At 39.9% G+C, this 19,754-nt stretch overlaps 1 protein-coding gene across 2 annotated transcripts in view; it reads right to left on the bottom strand.

The window, feature by feature from the left end:
• Nucleotides 1-4,235: 4,235 nt before the first annotated feature.
• The window catches only part of MAOB (monoamine oxidase B), a 122,331-nt gene continuing 106,812 nt past the window's right edge, over nt 4,236-19,754 (bottom strand). For both annotated transcript variants that reach the window (XM_060182534.1, XM_007528228.3), the window contains 5 exons: nt 18,700-18,757; nt 13,012-13,109; nt 7,911-8,022; nt 7,260-7,322; nt 4,236-5,266 (listed from right to left, as the gene is read on the bottom strand). In XM_060182534.1, the coding sequence (XP_060038517.1) occupies nt 5,111-5,266; nt 7,260-7,322; nt 7,911-8,022; nt 13,012-13,109; nt 18,700-18,757 (487 nt within the window). In that variant the 3' untranslated portion in view covers nt 4,236-5,110. The remainder of the gene's footprint in view (nt 5,267-7,259; nt 7,323-7,910; nt 8,023-13,011; nt 13,110-18,699; nt 18,758-19,754) is intronic.

Here is a 19,754-nt window from a genome sequence, read left to right as displayed (position 1 = left end):
CCTTTCTTTATATCGCACCCAGTTTATATCGCACACCAGAATACAAGCATTTTGGACTATTCCATTTGTTCAGAAGGTCTACTTCAGTGTAAAACTGAAAACTTGTCCTTCCACACGTGAAGTCTCTGGACACAGTCTGAAGTGAAGCATGTTGAGGTGGCAATCGTTGTGTTGGTTAGGTTGTGATCGGCAGATGCAATATTATTTGATATGGATTGGGAGAGGCATACGGGAAAGTGGGCCCTATCCAAGGGTTCCAGGACTGGGGGAAGTAGAGGCTCTATAGTGGAGATGTGAGGTTCCTGCTGTCTTAGGGTTCAAAAAGACAATGGATAGTTAATGTTATCATCACATTATTTGGTAATTGGGTTAACTTTGAAAAGTCCTTTTGTTAGGGTTTGCTGTACAGTACCCAGTATCTTGTATATAGCTGTGCTATTGGTTGCTTCTGATCTACTTGGTCTAGGCTTTTGAAAGAGTCCGCATATCAAATACACAGCCTATATATTAAAAAGATTCAGTCTGTGTTTTAAAAAACTTCGAGACATACAATTAATTTTCCCCCTCTCATATTAATTAACTAGTGATTTATATGACTACATTTTACTAGGAGTGTACATAAACACCATTCCCACCACCAAAAGACTGTGACCCATCCCTCCCACCCACTCCCACCCCCCCACTGGCCCAGGAAGCTGCATGTCTACCCTTCACCACAGGATGAAATAGCATTCTCTAAAAGAATCTTGAACACAGATGGGTCTTTTTCAGTACTTAAAAAACCTTTCTTTATACCGCACCCAGTTTATATCGCACACCAGAATACAAGCATTTTGGACTATTCCATTTGTTCAGAAGGTCTACTTCAGTGTAAAAGTGAAAACTTGTCCTTCCTTATTTGGAACCACCATTAACTAAGACAGAAGCAAAAGAGTTGCAAGTAGATTATGCAGGAATCAAGTTCCAACTTGTGCAGGGTCACAAGAGTAAACTACTGCAAAAAAAAAAAATCCATAAACATTTACTTTCTGGAATAACTGTGAAGAATAACATTACATTTCAAGGGGCCAGGTGGTGACACATCTGATTAAGCACACACTACAGTGCACAAGGACCCAGGTTCAAGCTTGTGGTCCCCACCTGCAGGGGGAAAGCTTCACAAGTGATGAAGCAGGGCTGCAGGTGTCTCTCTGTCTCTCTCCTTCTCTCCCTCCCCTACTCCTCTCAATTTCTTTCTGTCTCTTTCCAGTAACAAATAAATAAATAATTTTAAAAAGAATAACATTGCATTTCTAAAAAAAAATAATTACTCTGGTAACTGGTGGCAAGGAGAGTTCATGTTTGCAAGGAAGCAAATAGGATGAAGGTGGATATTGGCAGAGGAAGAATGCCTCAGGCTAGTTAGATCATTACTCTATCTCTACAGAAAAACTAGGAGGAGGAAGATCAGTTCACTCTGCTTCATTCAGTTCTCATGATACCTTACACTGTTTATCTTTTACCTCTATATACCATGCAGTCATTCTGCTGTCGCCCTCCAGATTAGGCATCACACCACCCCACCGCTGTGAATAATACTGTCCCTTCTTTGTTTCTCTTTTTCTTCACCACTCTGGTGTCTCTGGTACTCACAGAGTGTTGCCTGTGACTCAGGAATCAACCCCAGCCCCATCCACTAAAACCACCACAGCAGGACCATTTTAAAAAAGGTGACGAATCTGCAAGGAATCACTATGACTGGTGTTTAAAAAGAAGTCCACAGTCATGACTAACACTCAGTGTTATATCTAAATCTGGGACCACTGTGCTTCTGGCTACATGCCCCACCATACCTTCCAGACTCTTAAGTAATCTTCTGTGTGTCCCAGCCATCCATGTCAGAACTGCTGGCTGTTCAGAGGACCCTGTAAACCCTAGATCTTCTAGTTCCTGCTTACTGGTTAACTGAGTCCATATGCACAACTCTATGTGCTGTGTAACACACCCTGCCAACCTTCCAAAATCCAGTGTACACCTCTATGTGTCCTGCTGGGCCATTCTAGGTCTGTCACCTGTTCCAGTATTTTTAATTTTATTTTTATTGGATAGAGAGAGAGTGAGAAGGGCGGAGGGGGATTGGGAGAGAGACAGAGACACCTATAGCTCTACTTCACCACTCATGAAGCTTTCTCTCTGCAGGTGAGAACTAAGGACTTGAACCCAGATCACTGCACACTGTAGTGTATGCACATAAACAGGTGCACCACCACCTGCCCTCCAAAAATTTTTAAAGCAAAATGATTACAAAGAAAGCCTTGGTGAATCCTTTAATTTTCTCATTTAGTCTCTGATGTTCCTGTATAATCATGAATGTAAATGTCTGTCTAAAATGAAAACACTAAACAACTACTGATTAGTTCTGGAGGATTTATTGAATTTCATGAATGCTAAGAATAGCAAATTCTTTCTTTAAAAAAGAAGTGTGCAAATAGTCATTTATGCATTTAAAATGGTTGAAAGGTATTAGCACTCTCAAATGATGAATTAATTTAAAACATATTTCCAATAGGAATTAGGGAAGTGTTAAAAGGTATTTTAAGTGGTCCAGAAGGTGGCGGAGTGATAAAGCTTTTGACATTCAAGCATGAGGTCCTGAGTTCAATCCCGGACAGCACATGTGCCAGAGTGATGTCTGGTTCTTTCTCTCTCCTTCTATCTTTCTCATAAATAAATAAAATCTTCTTTTAAAAAAGTTATTTTAATCAGCTTAGGAGCCTGTGTGACCTCTGCATCTCTCTAGATCTGAGCTCACATTCTGTGGTCATGAGTAGGAACATTCCATGCTGCCCCTTTATCAACCCATCTTCCTCAGGTGTAGCATAGAGTATGTTGTCCATCCTCCCTTCGGAGGATGGAACATTCTCTACCATTGTTGATCCAGGTTGAGGGAAAGGTCCTATGGGGGCCCACAAAGGGGTCCATTTTGTTGTTCCTGGTAGAAATGACCGGTAACAATGGAGAGAGGGATTTATTCGAGTTCTAGGCCCATCAAGTCTGTTTGGGAATCTCAGGACTCCTCGATTAGGGCCCCAGCTGGTGGAATGGCCTGATAGTGACTAAAGAGTCATTACATCAAATCGATGGGGTTTACAGTCAACAATATTTATACCCCTTTCCCATATTAGGGAGATACTCTCTTCCCTGACCCAGCTTTCTGGTCCTTTTCCCAGCCATGACATCATCTCCCCAGACAATAACTTGGATCCACCTGCATATCAGGTTTCAGGCTCAGGCTCAGGCAAACAAAACAAAACAAACAAACAAAAAGAAAACACTAGTATAGCTACAGGACCTTTGAAATATAACTAAAATATGCCTACTAGCTATCTACAAAATAGGGGACCTCCCCCAACTCTTCATCTGCACTATTCCAGCCTTTAGGTCCATGATTGTTCAACAATTTGTTTGGCTTTGTATGTTAACTCTCTTTTCAGCCACCAAGTTCCAGTTGCTAGCAGGATGCGAGCAGACTTCCCTGGACAGACAAACCCACTAATATGCCTTTGAGCTCTGCTTCCCCAGAGCCCTTAACCACTAGGGAAAGAGAGAGACAGAATGGGAGTATGGATTGACCTGTCAACACCCATGTTCAGTGGGGAAGCAATTACAGAAGCCAGACCTTCCACCTTCTGCATCCCACAATGATCTTGGGTCCATACTCCTATAGTAAAGAATAGGAAAGCTATCAGGAGAGGGGATGGGTTACAGGAGTTCTGGTGGTGGGAACTGTGCAAAGTTGTACCCCCCTTATCCTATGGTTTTGTCAATGTTTCCTTTTTATAAATAAAAAACTTTAAAAAAAGTATTTTAAAGCAATGAGTGTACCTAATAAAAACTTAGCACTGATAGGGGATTTGAAATGCCAACTGAAATATTACAATTACCATAAAAGTTTACGTATCTTGCTTTTTGATATGTCAATTGTTTTTGAAAGACTGTGAGGGAGTGAAAACAAGCAATTCCGCCTTTTAGAAAAAAAAATCATTTGCCTTTTAGAATTTTTACTACACAAAGACAAATTATTTTCGTGACTCACCCTTGCAACCTATGATGACTTATACAGGCAAAGTGTATCAATGAAGCTGCAAGCAAAACTCAACTAAATGCCCTAAAATTGGAATTATATAATTAAAACTGGATCTTTGATCAGTCGAAATTCTAAAAGTCATTACCCCCCAAAAAAAATACAACAGATATCTAGTCAATCAACTTTATTTTTAATTACCCAAGTGTGCACTGACATTTGTGTCCATACATAATTTAAGATATAAAGGAGAGAAAAGAAAAAAAAGTCACAAGCTCAAAAATTTAACACCAGCGGATACACATTTCATGAGACAGTAAGGTTTAAGATTATATACTTAGTAGCATCTGAGTAGCATATAACAACTTGGCACAAAGTAACACACACAAGGGCAGACCATCAGCGACCATGGCAGAAAGCAGAGAAAGGTCACTGACAGACACTTCCTAAGAGACAAGAAAAGCAATGAACCTGTGTTATATCACCAGAAGAGCAATGACTTATTATGTACCATGAACAATTAAATCCCACATCTACATCTATAGTATGCACAACTCTAAAATAATGAAATTCCTCTAAGTATCTCGGCTATAGAAATACAGCATCCTAAAGACAAAAAAAATTCAGAAAAGTTGAAACATAAGGATCTTAATGTAAGAGACAAGACAAAGGCAGAGAGGTAGGGAAAAGCTAGGTGGTGAGTGTGTGTGTGTGTGTGTGTGTGTGTGTGTGTGTGTGTGTGTGTGTGTGTTGCAAAAAGACCATATCATAGATTGCCCGCGACCTTTAATGCATCTGTTTAACTACTGGAAATAATTCTGGAGTCATTAAAGTTGGAAATGTGAGGAAAAGAATGTGAAACTAGGGGAGGGTCAATAATCAGGGACCAAAAATGAAGAGATACTATTTACTAGAGTCAGAAATATGCCTTCACTTCATGTTCCCCCACATTACTCTATATTCTTTATGACTTCAAGGAAGTATATTGCAACCCCTTTCTTAACCCCACACACCAAATTAAGTAAGAGGAGATTACAAATGCCCTCCTCAATAGACCCGTACAAGGAGTCCTCTTTTGTGTGCCAGGAAGCCAAGGGCAGTTGCTGAAATGATGGTGGTCAATCCAATCAGCCTCAGCAGACCTGGCACAGAAGGCAAATTTCTCTCCAAGAAGGTTGTGGTAATGGGTCTTGCAGGAACGTCCTGAGATCAGAGAACATTTGGCATCAGTATAGGACATGAATTTCACTCCAGAAACTCTGTATTCCCTCCCCTAACTCTGCATATGACACAATCTTACCAATCTCTGGGCGACTAGACAGGATGTTCCTTTTGCTTATCATACTCATCCTTTCCTCCCAGGGTTCTTAACTTAACCAAATTGTATTCATTTTTCAAAACTCAGGCTAGAACTCACTTCATTAGTGGGACATTTCTGTTCTCCCAGGTTAAAATGTCCCCTCCTCACATTCTCAGCATCTATTACACTTGTATTTTTGGCTTCCTGTCCACCTCACCATATGCAGAGCTCCATGAAAGCACCACTGTGCCCTTATCATAGCACTTGATACAGAGAAGGGACATCATAAGCATTTGCTGAGTGGACGTATTTATGGTCAACTTAGGCCACAGTATCATCCATGACAGCAGAACTAATAACATGACTTTGAGCTTGAAGAAATCAAGTTAAGTGAAATAAGTCAGAAACAGGAGGATGACGGGTTAAGCGCACGTGGCGCAAAGCACAAGGACCGGCATAAGGATCCCGGTTCGAACCCCCGGCTCCCCACCTGCAGGGGAGTCGCTTCACAGGCAGTGAAGCAGGTCTGCGGGTGTCTATCTTTCTCTCCTCCTCTGTCTTCCCTTCCTCTCTCCATTTCTGTCTGTCCTATCCAACAACGACAACAACAATAACTACAACAACAAAACAACTAGGGCAACAAAAGGGAATAAATAAATAAAATAAATATTAAAATATATATATTTAAAAAAAAAAAAAGAAAGAAACAGGAGGATGGATATAGGATGACCTCACTCTCAGTTAGAAGATGAAAAACAATATCAGAAGAGAAAACACAAGTAGAACCTGAACTGGAGTTGGTGTATTGCACCAAAGTAAAAGACTCTAGGATGGGGAGGTGTGTGTGTGTGTGTGTGTGTGGGGAAGAGTACAGGTCCAAAAAGGATGACAGAGGACCTAGTGGGGGTTGTACTGTTATGTGGAAAACTGAGAAATGTTATGCATGTACAAACTGTTGTATTTAGTGTCGAATGTAAAACATGAAGCCCCTGATAAAGAAATTAAAAATAAATAAAAACATATTTTTAAAAAGTAAAAAAAAAAAAAAAGAACATGACTTTGGAATGGTAAGGTTCTTCTAGCTGGCTTCCCGGAAGATAGTAGAAAATCTGTCTTTTGACTCGTGTCCTTTACAACAAGTTTTATTCTCTCCACTATGTGTCTTTCCTCCCAGTCAGGAAAAATTCCCTGGGGTTTTATTCTAAAACTAATAGATAAACTTGAAATGTCTGTGAATCTAAATCTGCTTTTTTATTCCCTTTTGTCCCTGGAAAGGGGGTGCTTTCTTTCATTTCCTATTCTTCACTGAAAATTACAAGGCTAGAGATTTATATAATAGGTATTTATTGAGTTAATAATATGTCTAAAACTTACTGTGAATTATCTTCCCAATTCCCCAAATTGATATCTCTATATCTATATCTACATCTATATCTATATCTATATCTATATCTATATCTATATCTATATCTATATGGATATGGATATTTGTGTGTGTTAACAATTTGTGATGTATATGACAGCTACAAATTTACCAAAGTTCTTCTAAGTTTCTCACTTCTGCACTGACCCATGGTCTCTGATTTTTAAGTATTTTATTTATCTACTTATTGGATAGAGACACAAAGAAATCTAGAGGGGAGTGGGAGATAGAGGTGAAGATAGAAAGAGAGACACTTGCAGTACTACTTCATCACTCTCAAAGCTTCCACCTTGCAGGTGGGGCCTGGGAACTTGAACCCAGGTCCTTGCTTATTATAACATGTGCACTCAACCAGATATGCCAACCTCCCACTCTGTGATATCTCTTTAAAAATTCATGGGTTAGATGATTTAAGGAAAGGGGGGAAAAAAGCAAATATGTTCATTTCATAAATTATGTAAAATATAACCTACCACAGATTCTGGTTCTGACTGCCATATTTCATCCTCTGGGATCTTGCCCATGGCATGCAGAATCTGACAGAAAGAACATCTTGGTGATTACCAAAAATAACAACATATTTTTCCTAATATGCTCTTTAAACTAAGGGTCAACTGAATGAATCTGGAGATATTCATCAAAAAAATACCAAGGTAAAAGCCAGTGTAGTCCATTCAGCCTTTAAAGGGCACCAAATGTTCTTTTGCTTATGGTGTACAGCAGTTCCAATAATTAGGGTCACCATAAATTTCATGTGTTTTGAATACATTTTAAGAGAGATGAGATGAGATTAGAAGAATTGTTGGGAACAACATAAATGAGTTCTGAGTCCTAAGAGAAACAGCTGCTTCTATAATATTGAACCTAGGTTATTTTTCAAGTATAACCATGGTAATTTTTTGATGCAGTGTTTTTTGTTGGTTTATTTACCATGGATGACACATTAGATGTTTTCATTATTACTTCTGAGTTAATGTCATCACTTTACTTGATAGTATTGTTAATAGGGTGATTCATATGTCTTCAGATGTGAGTAAATGGGAAGTTGACCTTCAGGATCTTAGATACCTTTGATCTCCACATCAGACCCATAAGTTGCTTCCTTCCTCATAGCCAGGTCCTACCTCTCGGGCTGCTCTCTCTCCAGCCTCTACAGCCCCTTCCATGTAGCCGCTCCAGTGTGTGGCAGTTTCAGTGCCTGCAAAATAAATCCTGCCCACTGGCTGGCGTAGAACTCTTGAAAGAAAAACAGAAAAGTAGAGGTAATCAGTTTCTGAGAGCCAGAGAAGAGTCTTTCCATAAAGACTTAAACTAGACAGCTTCCTCGGATGCTAACATTAGGTGTACACTGGTAATTTTGGAATAGTGTTCATAGGGGCCTTACAGTTCTTGCATGCTGCTTGTCACAGACAAAAGGGAATAAAAGACAAAATTCACTTTTAGGTCAAGAGTTTACAGAAAAAAAGGATAGATGCTGGTAAGGGTAAAAGGAAATATGTATCTGCTTTTATTTATTTATTTACTTAAGTTTTTATTTATAAAATGGGAACACTGACAAGACCATAGGACAAGAGGTGTACAATTCCACACAATTCCCACCACCGGAACTCCATATCCCATTTCCTCCCCTGATAGCTTTCCTATTCTTTAACCCTCTGGGAGTATGGACCCAGGGTCATTATGGGGTACAGAAGGTGGAAGGTCTGACTTCTATAATTGCTTTCCCCACTGATCATGGGCATTGGCAGGTCAACCCATACTCACAGCCTATCTCTTTCTTTCCCTAGTGGGGCAGGGATCTGGAGAGGTGTGTGAGAAATAATTTTAGCCCAATCAAATAACAAACCAAGGAGATAACTCAATTTTGTACAGCACCAATTTATGTGACTGGTGTCACAGAGATCATGGGTTCAATACCGATACTACTGTATGCCAGAACTTAGCTGAGAAATGTTCTGTTCCTTTTTCTCTCCCTTTGTCCTCTTTCATTCTCTCTCTCATAATAAAGAAATGTCTAAAAAATAAAGTATTAATCTAGTAAGTTATCTAAATTCCTGTTCATTCCATTTTATTATATTTTGTCTATTAAATACTGTTTATAATTTTATCTGTTAGCTTTTAAAGGGTAATGGATCCCCTTGTCTAGCTCTAGATCTTACAGACTTTTGATATTTTTCCTTTAGTGGGGGATTAATGGTTTACAGTCGACAATAAAAAAAAAAAACAGTAGTTGGTGCATGTATAGCATTTATCAGTTTTCTGCATAACATTTTTTTAAATTTAGCAAAAGGAAACATTGACAAAACCATAGGATAAGTGGGGTACAACTCCACACAGTTCCCATAACCAGAACTCCATATCTCATCCCCTCCCCTGATAGCTTTCCTATTCTTTTGTTTGTTTGTTTGTTTTTATATAAAGGAAACACTGACAAAACCATAGGATAAGTGGGGCACAACTCCACACAATTCCCACCATCTAACCCTCTGGGAGTATGGACCCAAGGATGCAGAAGGTGGAAGGTCTGACTTCTGTAATTGCTTCCCCGCTGAACATGGGCATTGACAGGTTGATCCATACTCCCAGTCTGCCTCTCTCTTTCCCTAGTGGGGTGGGGCTCTAGGGAAGTGGAGCTCCAGGACACATTGGTGGGGTTGTCTGTCCAGGAAAGTCTGGTCAGCATCCTGCTAGCATCTGGAACCTGGTGGCTGAAAATAGAGTTAGCATACAAAGCCAAACAAATTGTTGACGAATCATGAACTTAAAGGCTGGAATAGTGTAAATGAAGAGTTGGGGGGGTCCTCCATTTTGTAGATACCTAGTAGTCATATTTTAGTTATATTCCAAAGGGCCTGTACCAGTTTTTGGGTTTTTTAACCAACGTTGAGTGAACCTAGCCATGTGTGCCTCCATTTATGGCTCATTAGCTCTGAGCAAAGTGGAAAGTGCCCTCAGTTCCATACTTGGCTAGTCTATCATTGAAGTTGGAAAAAAAAAAATCACTAATCACTGAGCTCTTCTGTCTTCAGTTCTTAAATGATCAGTGATTTCATAGACTTTTTTTTATCAGTGACATACAACAAATATTTTCTCTTTAAATTTTAGTTCTTTTTTCTTTTTTTTTTCTTCCTCCAGGGTTACTGTTGGGGCTCGGTGCCTGCACCACGTATCCATTGCTCCTGGAGGCCATTTTTCCCCTTTTGTTGCCCTGTTTTTTAATTTTTTAATTGTTGTTGTAGTTATTATTATTGTTGCTATTGATGTCATTGTTGTTGAATAGGACAGAGAGAAATTGAGAGAAGAGAGGAAGACAGAGTGGGCAAGAAAAAGACAGACACCTGCAGACCTGCTTCACCACCTGTAAAGCGATCTCCCTGAAGGTGGGGAGCCGGGAGTTCAAACTGGGATCCTCACGTCGGTCCTTGCACTTTTATGCCATGTGCACTTAACCCGCTGCGCTACCGCTCAACCCCCAATTTTAATTATGTTTATGTTTGAATAGTGACAGGGAGAAAATGAGAGCAGAGGGGCAGATAGGGAAAGAGAGTGACAGAGAGACACCTGCAGCTCTAGTTCACCACTCATGAAGCTTTCCCCCTACAGGTGGGGACCAGTGGCTTGAACCAGGGTCTTTGCACACTGCAGTGTGTGCATTTAACCAGGTGCACCACCACTTTGCCCCTATACAACAAATCTGTGAGGCAGACTATGGCTTTAAAATGATCATCCACAAGAGTTTTGTTGCATCATGGCCGGGTGTTGTGCAAGGTTACAGTGTGCAAGGACCTGGGTTCAAGCCCCCTGGTCCTCACCAGCAGGGTTGGAAAGCTTTACAACTGGTGAAGCGGACTGCAGGTGTCTATCTGTCTCTCTCTCTCTCTCTGTCTCTGTCTCCCAATTTCTTTCTGTCTCTAACTCATAGTAAACAAAATTTTAAAAAGAGTTTTGCTGCATCATAGTATGACAGTTAACATTTGCTGGGTGCTACGCAGTCTTCAAGTACTTTAGTCCTGTGAGACAGGTACTATCAATACCCCAGTTTCTTCACATACTAACTCCAAACCTTCATGTAGGGTAAGCTGAGATTTTTCACTGGAGTTGCATCACAGCTCAACTTATCGATTCCTCTATTAACTCCTGCTTCCTTCTTTTTTCCCTTCCACAGGTATTAATAACTAAGGCTCTTCCCTATATATTGATATTTATTTCAGAGTCTGCTTCCTAATCTAACAAAAGCAACAACAACAACAAAGTAATTTGCTCTAAGTAGCAAGTACCTCACAGGAACTGGATTTGAATTCAGGGCATCTGACTTTAGAACCTAAAGCCTGAGCCACCTGGTTATATTGCCTCTCTCTTTTATAAGTTATGTATTTATTTTTAATTATGATAGAGACACAGAGAGAAGGAGAGAAAGGGAGACACCTATAGTATAGTCTGTTTCAACACTCGAGAAGCTTACCCCCTACATGTGGGGACCAGCCCCAATCATCTCTTCTATATATTTAAAAAAAATTTTTTTATTTAAGAAAGGATTAATTAACAAAACCATAGGGTAGGAGGGGTACAACTCCACACAATTCCCACCACCCAATCTCCATATCCCACCCCCTCCCCTGATAGCTTTCCCACTCTCTATCCCTCTGGGAGCATGGACTCAGGGTCATTGTGGGTTGTAGAAGGTGGAAGGTCTGGCTTCTGTAATTGCTTCCCCGCTGACCATGGGCGTTGACTGGTCGGTCCATACTCCCAGTCTGCCTCTCTCTTTCCCTAGTAGGGTGTGTCTCTGGGGAAGTGGAGCTCCAGGACACATTGGTGGGGTCTTCAATCCAGGGAACCACTGTTGTCATTATCCTGTGTTACCCACAAGGAAATCACAGACTGGAAAAATGTACAATGACTTGCTAAGAGTCACACTGCTGAAAACAAACAAACAAACAAACAAACAGTGAGGTAGAATTTGGGAGGAAGCTTACCAGATATTAAAGTTTGTTTTTAGTCTCAAAGTCTTGTCAAGTAAATCAACATCACTAGTTTACAAAGATCATCTATTCACTACTAAAACGGACAGAAATGTCACAGCACTTGGGTTCAAAAGAAGGGTAGGTTGTCATTAGTCTGACCAACGAGAGGGAAAAAAAACAACACTGTGAGTGAAGCACTGTCAACACATCATTCTTCATTTCATCTCAGGTCTTCATTATATCATATAAAAGATGTAGATGCCCAGAGCAAACACAAATGCTCTATTTTAGGGCTGTAAAATCGCTCACTTGGATTGTGCACCTGTTTGCCCATGCTTGCTACCCCAGCACTGAAGGAAGCTTCAGTGACTATTAGCATCCCTGATACTGCTCCATCTCCCTACAGTGCATTTCTCTAAGAGGAATTTCCTAACTGTCCACAGTCGTCAGGTGTTGTGTGTAGTATGAGTCCTTCTCAGATTTCTCTATGTACCTGTTGCTCCCTAGATCCTTATAGCATTTTTATCCTCTATATTAGGGGACTTACCACAGTACATTAAAGTCAATCTTTGAAGTTCTCTCTTTCCTATCAATGTCCCTGCCTTTAACACTGTTAGCCTCTTTATAGCCATTAGGACTTTGCTTGATATTGAAAATGTCATCATAGTGCTGGGCAAATGATTGGCATTCAACCAGTAAATTCTGTATCAAACAACTATGGTAGAAATATCCTATACTCAGCATATGAAAATCTTAACTTAGTGGCCTAATATCTAATCAAGTAGTGCCCTATGGCCCTAGAATGTTCCCGTGTAAGATACTTTGCTATGTCAACAAGTAAAATGTTAATTGAAGGCAATATGTATTTTCTTATAAGTAGAGGTTAATCCCTCTTTGGCCAAGTTTCATGGAGAGTCTGATTAATCATTTGCATTGGCTTACACCCTATTTTTATTGCATTCACTCAAGTGTCCTGCTCACTATTATATATTTTCTATGTTGACTGGATTGAGTGCTTCTTCAGAGGAATGAAAAGTGAAAGCTAAGACCACAATGCAGAGTTATATAATGACTTCATTCACAGGATTTACAGGCTACAAAGGAAATTGAAGGTTTTTTGTTTGTTTGTTTCCTTGCTTGCTTTTTTTTTTTTTTTTAGTATTTATGGAACAATGTGAAGAAGAATGACATGAACATATCTAGACTATGGATTCTGGCTTGCAAATTTCAATTAAAATTTAGCACTTTTTTTTTCCAGTACCTTCCATATTGAGTCATGATACCCGGTGGGAAATAGGTCGTGTAGCAGCCCCCAGAATACTGTTCCTCACACCAGTTCTTCTCTTCATAGTGCACCGGCTGCAAGGTAGAGTGGCAGAAGTTCAAAGGAGAGTCAAAGGAAGATGTCTAGCCCAAAATAAATCAAAGGCAGTCGAGTGAGCTGTATATTGGAGAAACAGTATATTATAAAAGGAAACTGAGTTATGTTGATTTTTCTTTTTGCCTCCAGGGTTATTGCTGGGGCTCCGTGCCTGCACCACGAATCCACTGCTCCTGGAGGCCATTTTTCCCCCTTTTTGTTGTCCCCTTTTGTTGTTTTTATCGTTGTTGTGATTATTATTATTGTTGTTATTTATGTAATTATTGTTGGATAGGACAGAGAGAAATTGAGAGAGGATGGGAAGACAGAGAGGGGGAGAGAAATATAGACACATGCAGACCTGCTTCACCACCCATGAAGCGACCCCCCTGCAGGTGGGGAGCCAGGGGCTCGAACCGGAATCCTTCCGCCGGAGTCCTTGTGCTTTGCACCACATGCGCTTAACCTCTGCACTACCACCCGACCCCCTATCTTGATGTTTTTAGGTATGTCTTTGGGCAGGTCAAATGTCCATGGTAACTAATTTCTATGAAATTTGGATTTATGGGCCGGATGGTGGTGCATACGGTACAGTGAACACATCATGTGCAAGGATCTTAGTTTAAGCCTCTGGTCCCCACTTGCAGATGGAGTTTCATGAATGGTGGAGCAGTAGTGCTGCAGGTCTCTCTCTCTCTCTCTCCTCCAACTTTCAATCTCCCCCCTCCTCTCCCAGTTTCTCTGTCTTTATCAAAATAAATTATTAGAAAAATAAAAAATAAAATAAATTTAAATCACTAAAACACAGAATTTGAAAGGTTCTTTTTTTTTCCACTTGATTTCATACATACCTCAGAAACCACTCGCAGACTGACATTGTATAGTTCTGTTTATTTTTATTTTAAGCAGATCTTTTATAAAGGGACTGGTGGAGCTTAAACTTATCATCTCAGTGAATGCACTCTACTGCTACACGGGCCCAATTTTTTTTTATCTTTCCTTTTTATGGGGGAAGGAACATAAAATATTGTTCTACTCTCCATGGACTTCTGATTCCTTTTGTCTTTCTTACTGTTTTGTGGTGTCTGGAGTTGAGCCCAGGGTCAAATGCACACAGCAGGAGCTCTATAGTTGAACCATATGTTCAGTCACGGTTTTGCTTTATAAAAAACAAACAAAAAAAAAACAACAAAAAAAACAGTCTGTACTGTTAAGGTTTACTAGTGCTTACTGGTTTGAAGTCAAGATTTTAATTAATTTATTTATTATATATATAATTTTTTAATTTTTTAAATATTTATTTATTTATTCCCTTTTGTTGCCCTTGTGGTTTTATTGTTGTAGTTATTATTGTTGTTGTCATTGTTGGATAGGACAGAGAGAAATGGAGAGAGGGAGGGGAAGACAGAGAGGAGGAGAGAAAGATAGACACCTGCAGACCTGCTTCACCGCCTGTGAAGCGACTCCCCTGCAGGTGGGGCACCGGGGTTCGAACTGGGATCCTTATGCCGGTCCTTGTGTTTTGCGCCACCTGCGCTTAGCCCGCTGCACTACAGCCCGACTCCCTATTTATTATATTTTTAAAGGACTAGGGCTGGGAGGTTGAGTGTCATCTGGTTGAGTGTGCATGCCACAATGCGCAAGAACCCAGGTTCAAGCCCCTGGTCCCCACCTGCAGAGGGAAAGCTTCACAAGTGGTGAAGCAGTAATGCAGGTCTCTCTCTCTCTGTCTCTCTCTCCCCCTCCCTTCCTCCCTCTCTCCCTCCCTCCCTCCTTCCCTCCCTCCCTCTCCCCTCTTAATTTCTGTCTCTATCCAATAAATAAATAAAATATTTTTAAAAAATGTAAAGGAGTGATGCTTAGTGTGTCCGTTGGCACAGGAAAAAAGAACACACAAAACTATATGAAATATATCTATCAAGAAAAAAGGATTACCAGACACATGCTTTTGGTGGAAGTGAGATTTTTAAAGGGAGGTTAGACAGGCATGTTTTTATGGGATGCAGGCACTCCTGTGTGATGATAGTTCTTGTAAACAACTACTGACTTGAAAAATAAGGTTCTTTTCCTTTCCTTTCCTTTCTTTTTTTTTTCATGAACAGGAAAAACATCTCAGATTCTGAAAAGCTTGTGCTTTTTATTAAAAAAAAAAGTCACTGAACATAAGGATTATTTTGGCGAATCATCAGCATGGCAAGCTTAAATAGAAGAATGCTCACTTTAAAATAGAGAAGGAGAGAGTGAAATTGGATCTCTGAGACAACAGTCTTGTAAAACATCAGTTTCTCAGTAAAAATTAATTTTAAAAAGAAAGAAGAGATAGAAAAAACAGTTTGCTTAACATATCTGCTGCCCCATGCTGGATTTTATTTAGTGCTTTATCCTTTTATTATTTTATTGGAGAGTTCATGGCTTTCAGTACATCTGTTGATATATGAGCACAAGGTCTCATCTCCCCATGACAGATGTCTGCAAAACACCTCTACTCAGACAGTGGGTCCTTTCCCACCATTATGCACCAGGACATCAAAGCACCCTCCCCACCTCCACCCCTAGTCACCTCTTCTCTCCTTCCTCAGAGTCTTTTGATTTGGGGCAATATGACAAACTTTTTTGACCTAAGGGTAACTTACTGATAAATATCAAACATAACCCAGTGTGAAAGAATCAGACTCCTTGGGTTCAAAGCTCAGTCCTATGCTTTTTACTCTAAGATCTCAAGTGAATTTCTTAATCTCTTCATGTTTCTGTCTCATGTCTGTCACATAGTACACATACACCGGGACCCCAAAGTCTCTCCCAGTACCCTCCTTTCCCTCCTTCCCCTGAGTCCTTAGCTTTGGCAATACAACACACACAATCCAAGGTTTACTTTGTGTTTTTCTTTTCTGTCTTTATTTCTTAAGTTCTGCCCATGAGTGGGATCATCTGGTATTCATCTGATCCTTTTTTTTTGCTTCTCTCCTTAACATCATTCTTTCAAGCTCCATCCAAGATAAGGTGAAGGAGATGATAGGACTTTTTAAGGTATCCGATTTACAAGCATGACAGGTGAATGAAATTGGCTCCTGGTGCCTAACACCCAGCTCTCTTTCCTCAGCTTTTGTGAGTGATTAACTAACTATGTGAAGCCATCTTCTCTGGTTTTTCTCGCCAAATAAACGTAGAAGTAAAGCTTTAACAAGTAGGATGTGGCCCAGTAGTAGAACATATTCCTTGCATGTTGTGAGATCCTAGGTAGGATAACCAGCACCACACAAAATGATGGGGAAAAAAATCTCAATCTCTCTCTCTCTCTCTCTCTCTCTTTCTCTCTCTCTCTCTCCCTCTCATAACAAAAACAAACAAAAGGGTGAAAATTCAGATATAAACAAATTGGTGATTATTGGGAGTGGGTGTAAGTTATACGGTAGTGGATAGAAGGTAAACTTTGGTAGTGACCATGATATAATGTCTACAGACAGAATTATAACACCAGGGCGGAGGATAGATAGCATGATGATTATGCAAACAGACTCTCATGCCTGAGGCTCCAAAGTCCCAGGTTCAGTCCCCCGTATCACCATAAGCCAGAGCTGAACAGTGCTCTGGTTAAAAAATTTAAAAAAAAATTTTAAAAAAGAATTAGAACACCATATACTTGAAACCTATAAAATGTTAGACATTAATGCTACCTCAGTAAGAATTCATTTGGTTACCTTTTTTTTTTTGCAAATTCATTTGTTTTAATCATCTATACTCCACATATGAGAGAAACCATCCAGTAGTTGTCTTTTACCTTTTACTTATTTCATTTAGTGCAGTCAATTTTAATTCCATTCAATTTGTTCAAAGTGACACAATGCCATCTTTTCTGACTACAGAGCAGCATTCTATTGAATAGATATCCTAACCATTACTAAGACTATGTGAAAAATACAGAATTTTGGTGAAGTTTGTGAGGACTTACATTGACCATTCATGGGCATGACATTATACCCCTGATATCTTATAATTTTTCAAAACTCTGTTCAATAACTACTAAAAAAGGAAGAAATTTATAAGAAAGAAAAAAATCAATGAAATAAACTTGCATATGAAATAAAACACATTCTTCATCATTATTATGTTTTTCTCCAAACCACTCAATGTATCATTCTTGCTCGTTTATGGAGGGGAAAAAAAAAGTCCAAAACGCTTACAAAGCGTGAGTTTCACTTATATCAAATCACCATATTTGGGGGGGGGCAGGCTTGCTGTAAAAGAATGAACAAAAAAAATTTCAAAACCTTAACAATATGACCAATATGGGGCACGCCACTATGCAGTTAAGCAAGATTTGTGTTAGAGTAATAAGATGAAGTCATGTAGTTGTTCAACTAGGTCACAGCATGAACTGCAAAGATTGGGATTTAAGAAGCTTAACTAGTTAAACATTCTTAGCCACTCTTTGGATTTCCTTCAAGCCTTAACTGCTCATTTGTACACCAGTCTTCATTGTCGCCAAATGTTTCACGGCTAATAGATTTAATAATCACTTTCCAAAGGCGACTTGATCCATGTCATAACACTAAAAATCCAGCAGACTTGTGAATTTAGAAAACCTTGCTTTAAATGTTGATGAGGGAAGCAGTGATGAACACATGGGGCCCTCTGACTGTCACCACCTGTCCCTGTCATACTGCCTCCCTACCCTACCTCCATCCCACCTGTCACTTGGAGAGATACAGCTCATTTAACTAGAAGAAGATGACAGTTTGCTCAGGCTATTCCCAGACGTGTCTTGAGAACTCAACAGACAGGGCTCCCTGAGTCAATCAGCATGTGTCTTCCCTATTTTTCTAACATCTCATGGGTAAAATAATGTGAAAAGTGACCTTCAGGGCAGTGGAGGTAGGATAGGGGTTAGAAAATGCTTACATGGCAGTTTATGAACACAAAGGAGACTCAAGTTCTTTTTAACATCCACAGGAGGAGGAAAAATATGTTTTCACTTTTTTTTAGAATATATCTTTATTTATTATTGAATAGAAACAGAGAGAAATTGAGAAGGGAGGGGGAGGGAGAAAGTGGGAGAGACAGAGAGACACCTGCAGCCTTGCTTCACCACTCATGAAGCTTTCCCCCTGCAGGTGGGGGCCAGGGGCTTGAACCCGGGCCCTTGCGCACTGGAATGTGTGCACTTAACCAGGTGCGCCACCACCTGGCTCCCATGTTTTCACTTTTAAGGGTCTAGATTTTCCCTTGGGGATAGCAGAAACATCTCTCTTCCATACCCAGAATGAAATGCTAACAGATAAAATAACACAAAGCTCTGTTGAAGGAAGAACTTGAAGCTCAGGGACAAACTCTATAAATGCTGAGACAGTCTTGAGCTGCTACTGGTAGATGCAGAGCCCACACGTTCTTATAAATGTATCAACTTAGAAATGTGGAAATTTATCAGTCTGTCAGCCCTATAAAGAGCATGCCAAGATTTTATCAAAGAAGACATTAGCTCTATGACTTTTTTTGCATGAGCATATTCCTGCCAGCCGCCTCTTCCCCCTCCCCGAGGATGGATGACACATTATTGCTAGTCCTCAGGAGAAGGTTGGGAAGTAACCTTACCTCTAAAGCTTCTTTGGTGCCTAGGACTTTTGCATAGAGTTCACAGAGTTTCTTCAATCTGCAGAAGGAGGGGGTGAGAAACCAATGAAGAGAGTGAAGGAAAAAGTTTCTGAAACTCATGCCTTCATTCAGAAAGAGTGTGAGCCATTGCCTTCACTTGACATTTTAATTTTTTCAAGACAAAGCTCCTCATTCCATTTCAGATGTCTTAAATGCTACAAATAGAATTCAAGAAAATAATGTGATGATACATTGCTTGAGTGGCAGAAGTGCATGGCAATTTGTTCATCCAGTCAAGTGAACACGATGTTCTTAAATGCCAGTGTGCTAAACACTAGAGATTCTGGGAGAGTGGATCTATGCTCAACTCCCTCCCTTCAAATTCACCCTAAAGGGGACGCAGTAGAAAGAACAAGATGCAGGGAAAACCTAGAATTCTGTTTCTGTCTCAAACATACTACATACTTAGATATTTGAATAGTTTATTTTAGTTCTCAGAGTTTCATTTTCATAAACAAACTTGTATGACTCTCACTATTGAGGGCAAACAGCATGATCCCTGAACCAGCAGCAGGGAACTTATTAGAAATGCAAATTCTCAGGCCCTACTCCAGGCTCACTGACTTAGAAACAGCAGTGAGAGCAATTGTGTTTTCAAAAGACTTCTCATGGATTCTCAACTTTTGAGAATTACTGATACAAACCATATAGAAACCAGCCCGATGATTGGTACATAATAAATTTCTAATAAATGGCAGTCTTAAGAAATCTAGTCACATGGAGGAGTTGGATGTAAGCTGATATGGATAGTCAATAAAATATGAGCTATTTTCAATCTGATTCTTATAGAACAGTGATTCTATGGTTTTGTTTGTTTGTTTGTTTTACTAGAGCACTACTCAGCTCTGGCTTATGGTGGTGCTGGGCATTAAACCTGAAACTTCAGAATCTCAGGCATGAAAGTGATTTACCTAATCATTATGCTATCTCTCTAGCCCAATCTATTGGTGATCTTAAAGAAGATTTACAATTAGGTCACTACTTTTCAAACGTGT

This window comes from Erinaceus europaeus, chromosome X (assembly GCF_950295315.1).
Source record: "Erinaceus europaeus chromosome X, mEriEur2.1, whole genome shotgun sequence".
Classification (NCBI taxonomy): Eukaryota; Metazoa; Chordata; class Mammalia; order Eulipotyphla; family Erinaceidae; genus Erinaceus; species Erinaceus europaeus.
Note: the sequence above shows the minus strand (reverse complement) of the source record. Positions and strands in the feature narration are given on the sequence as shown.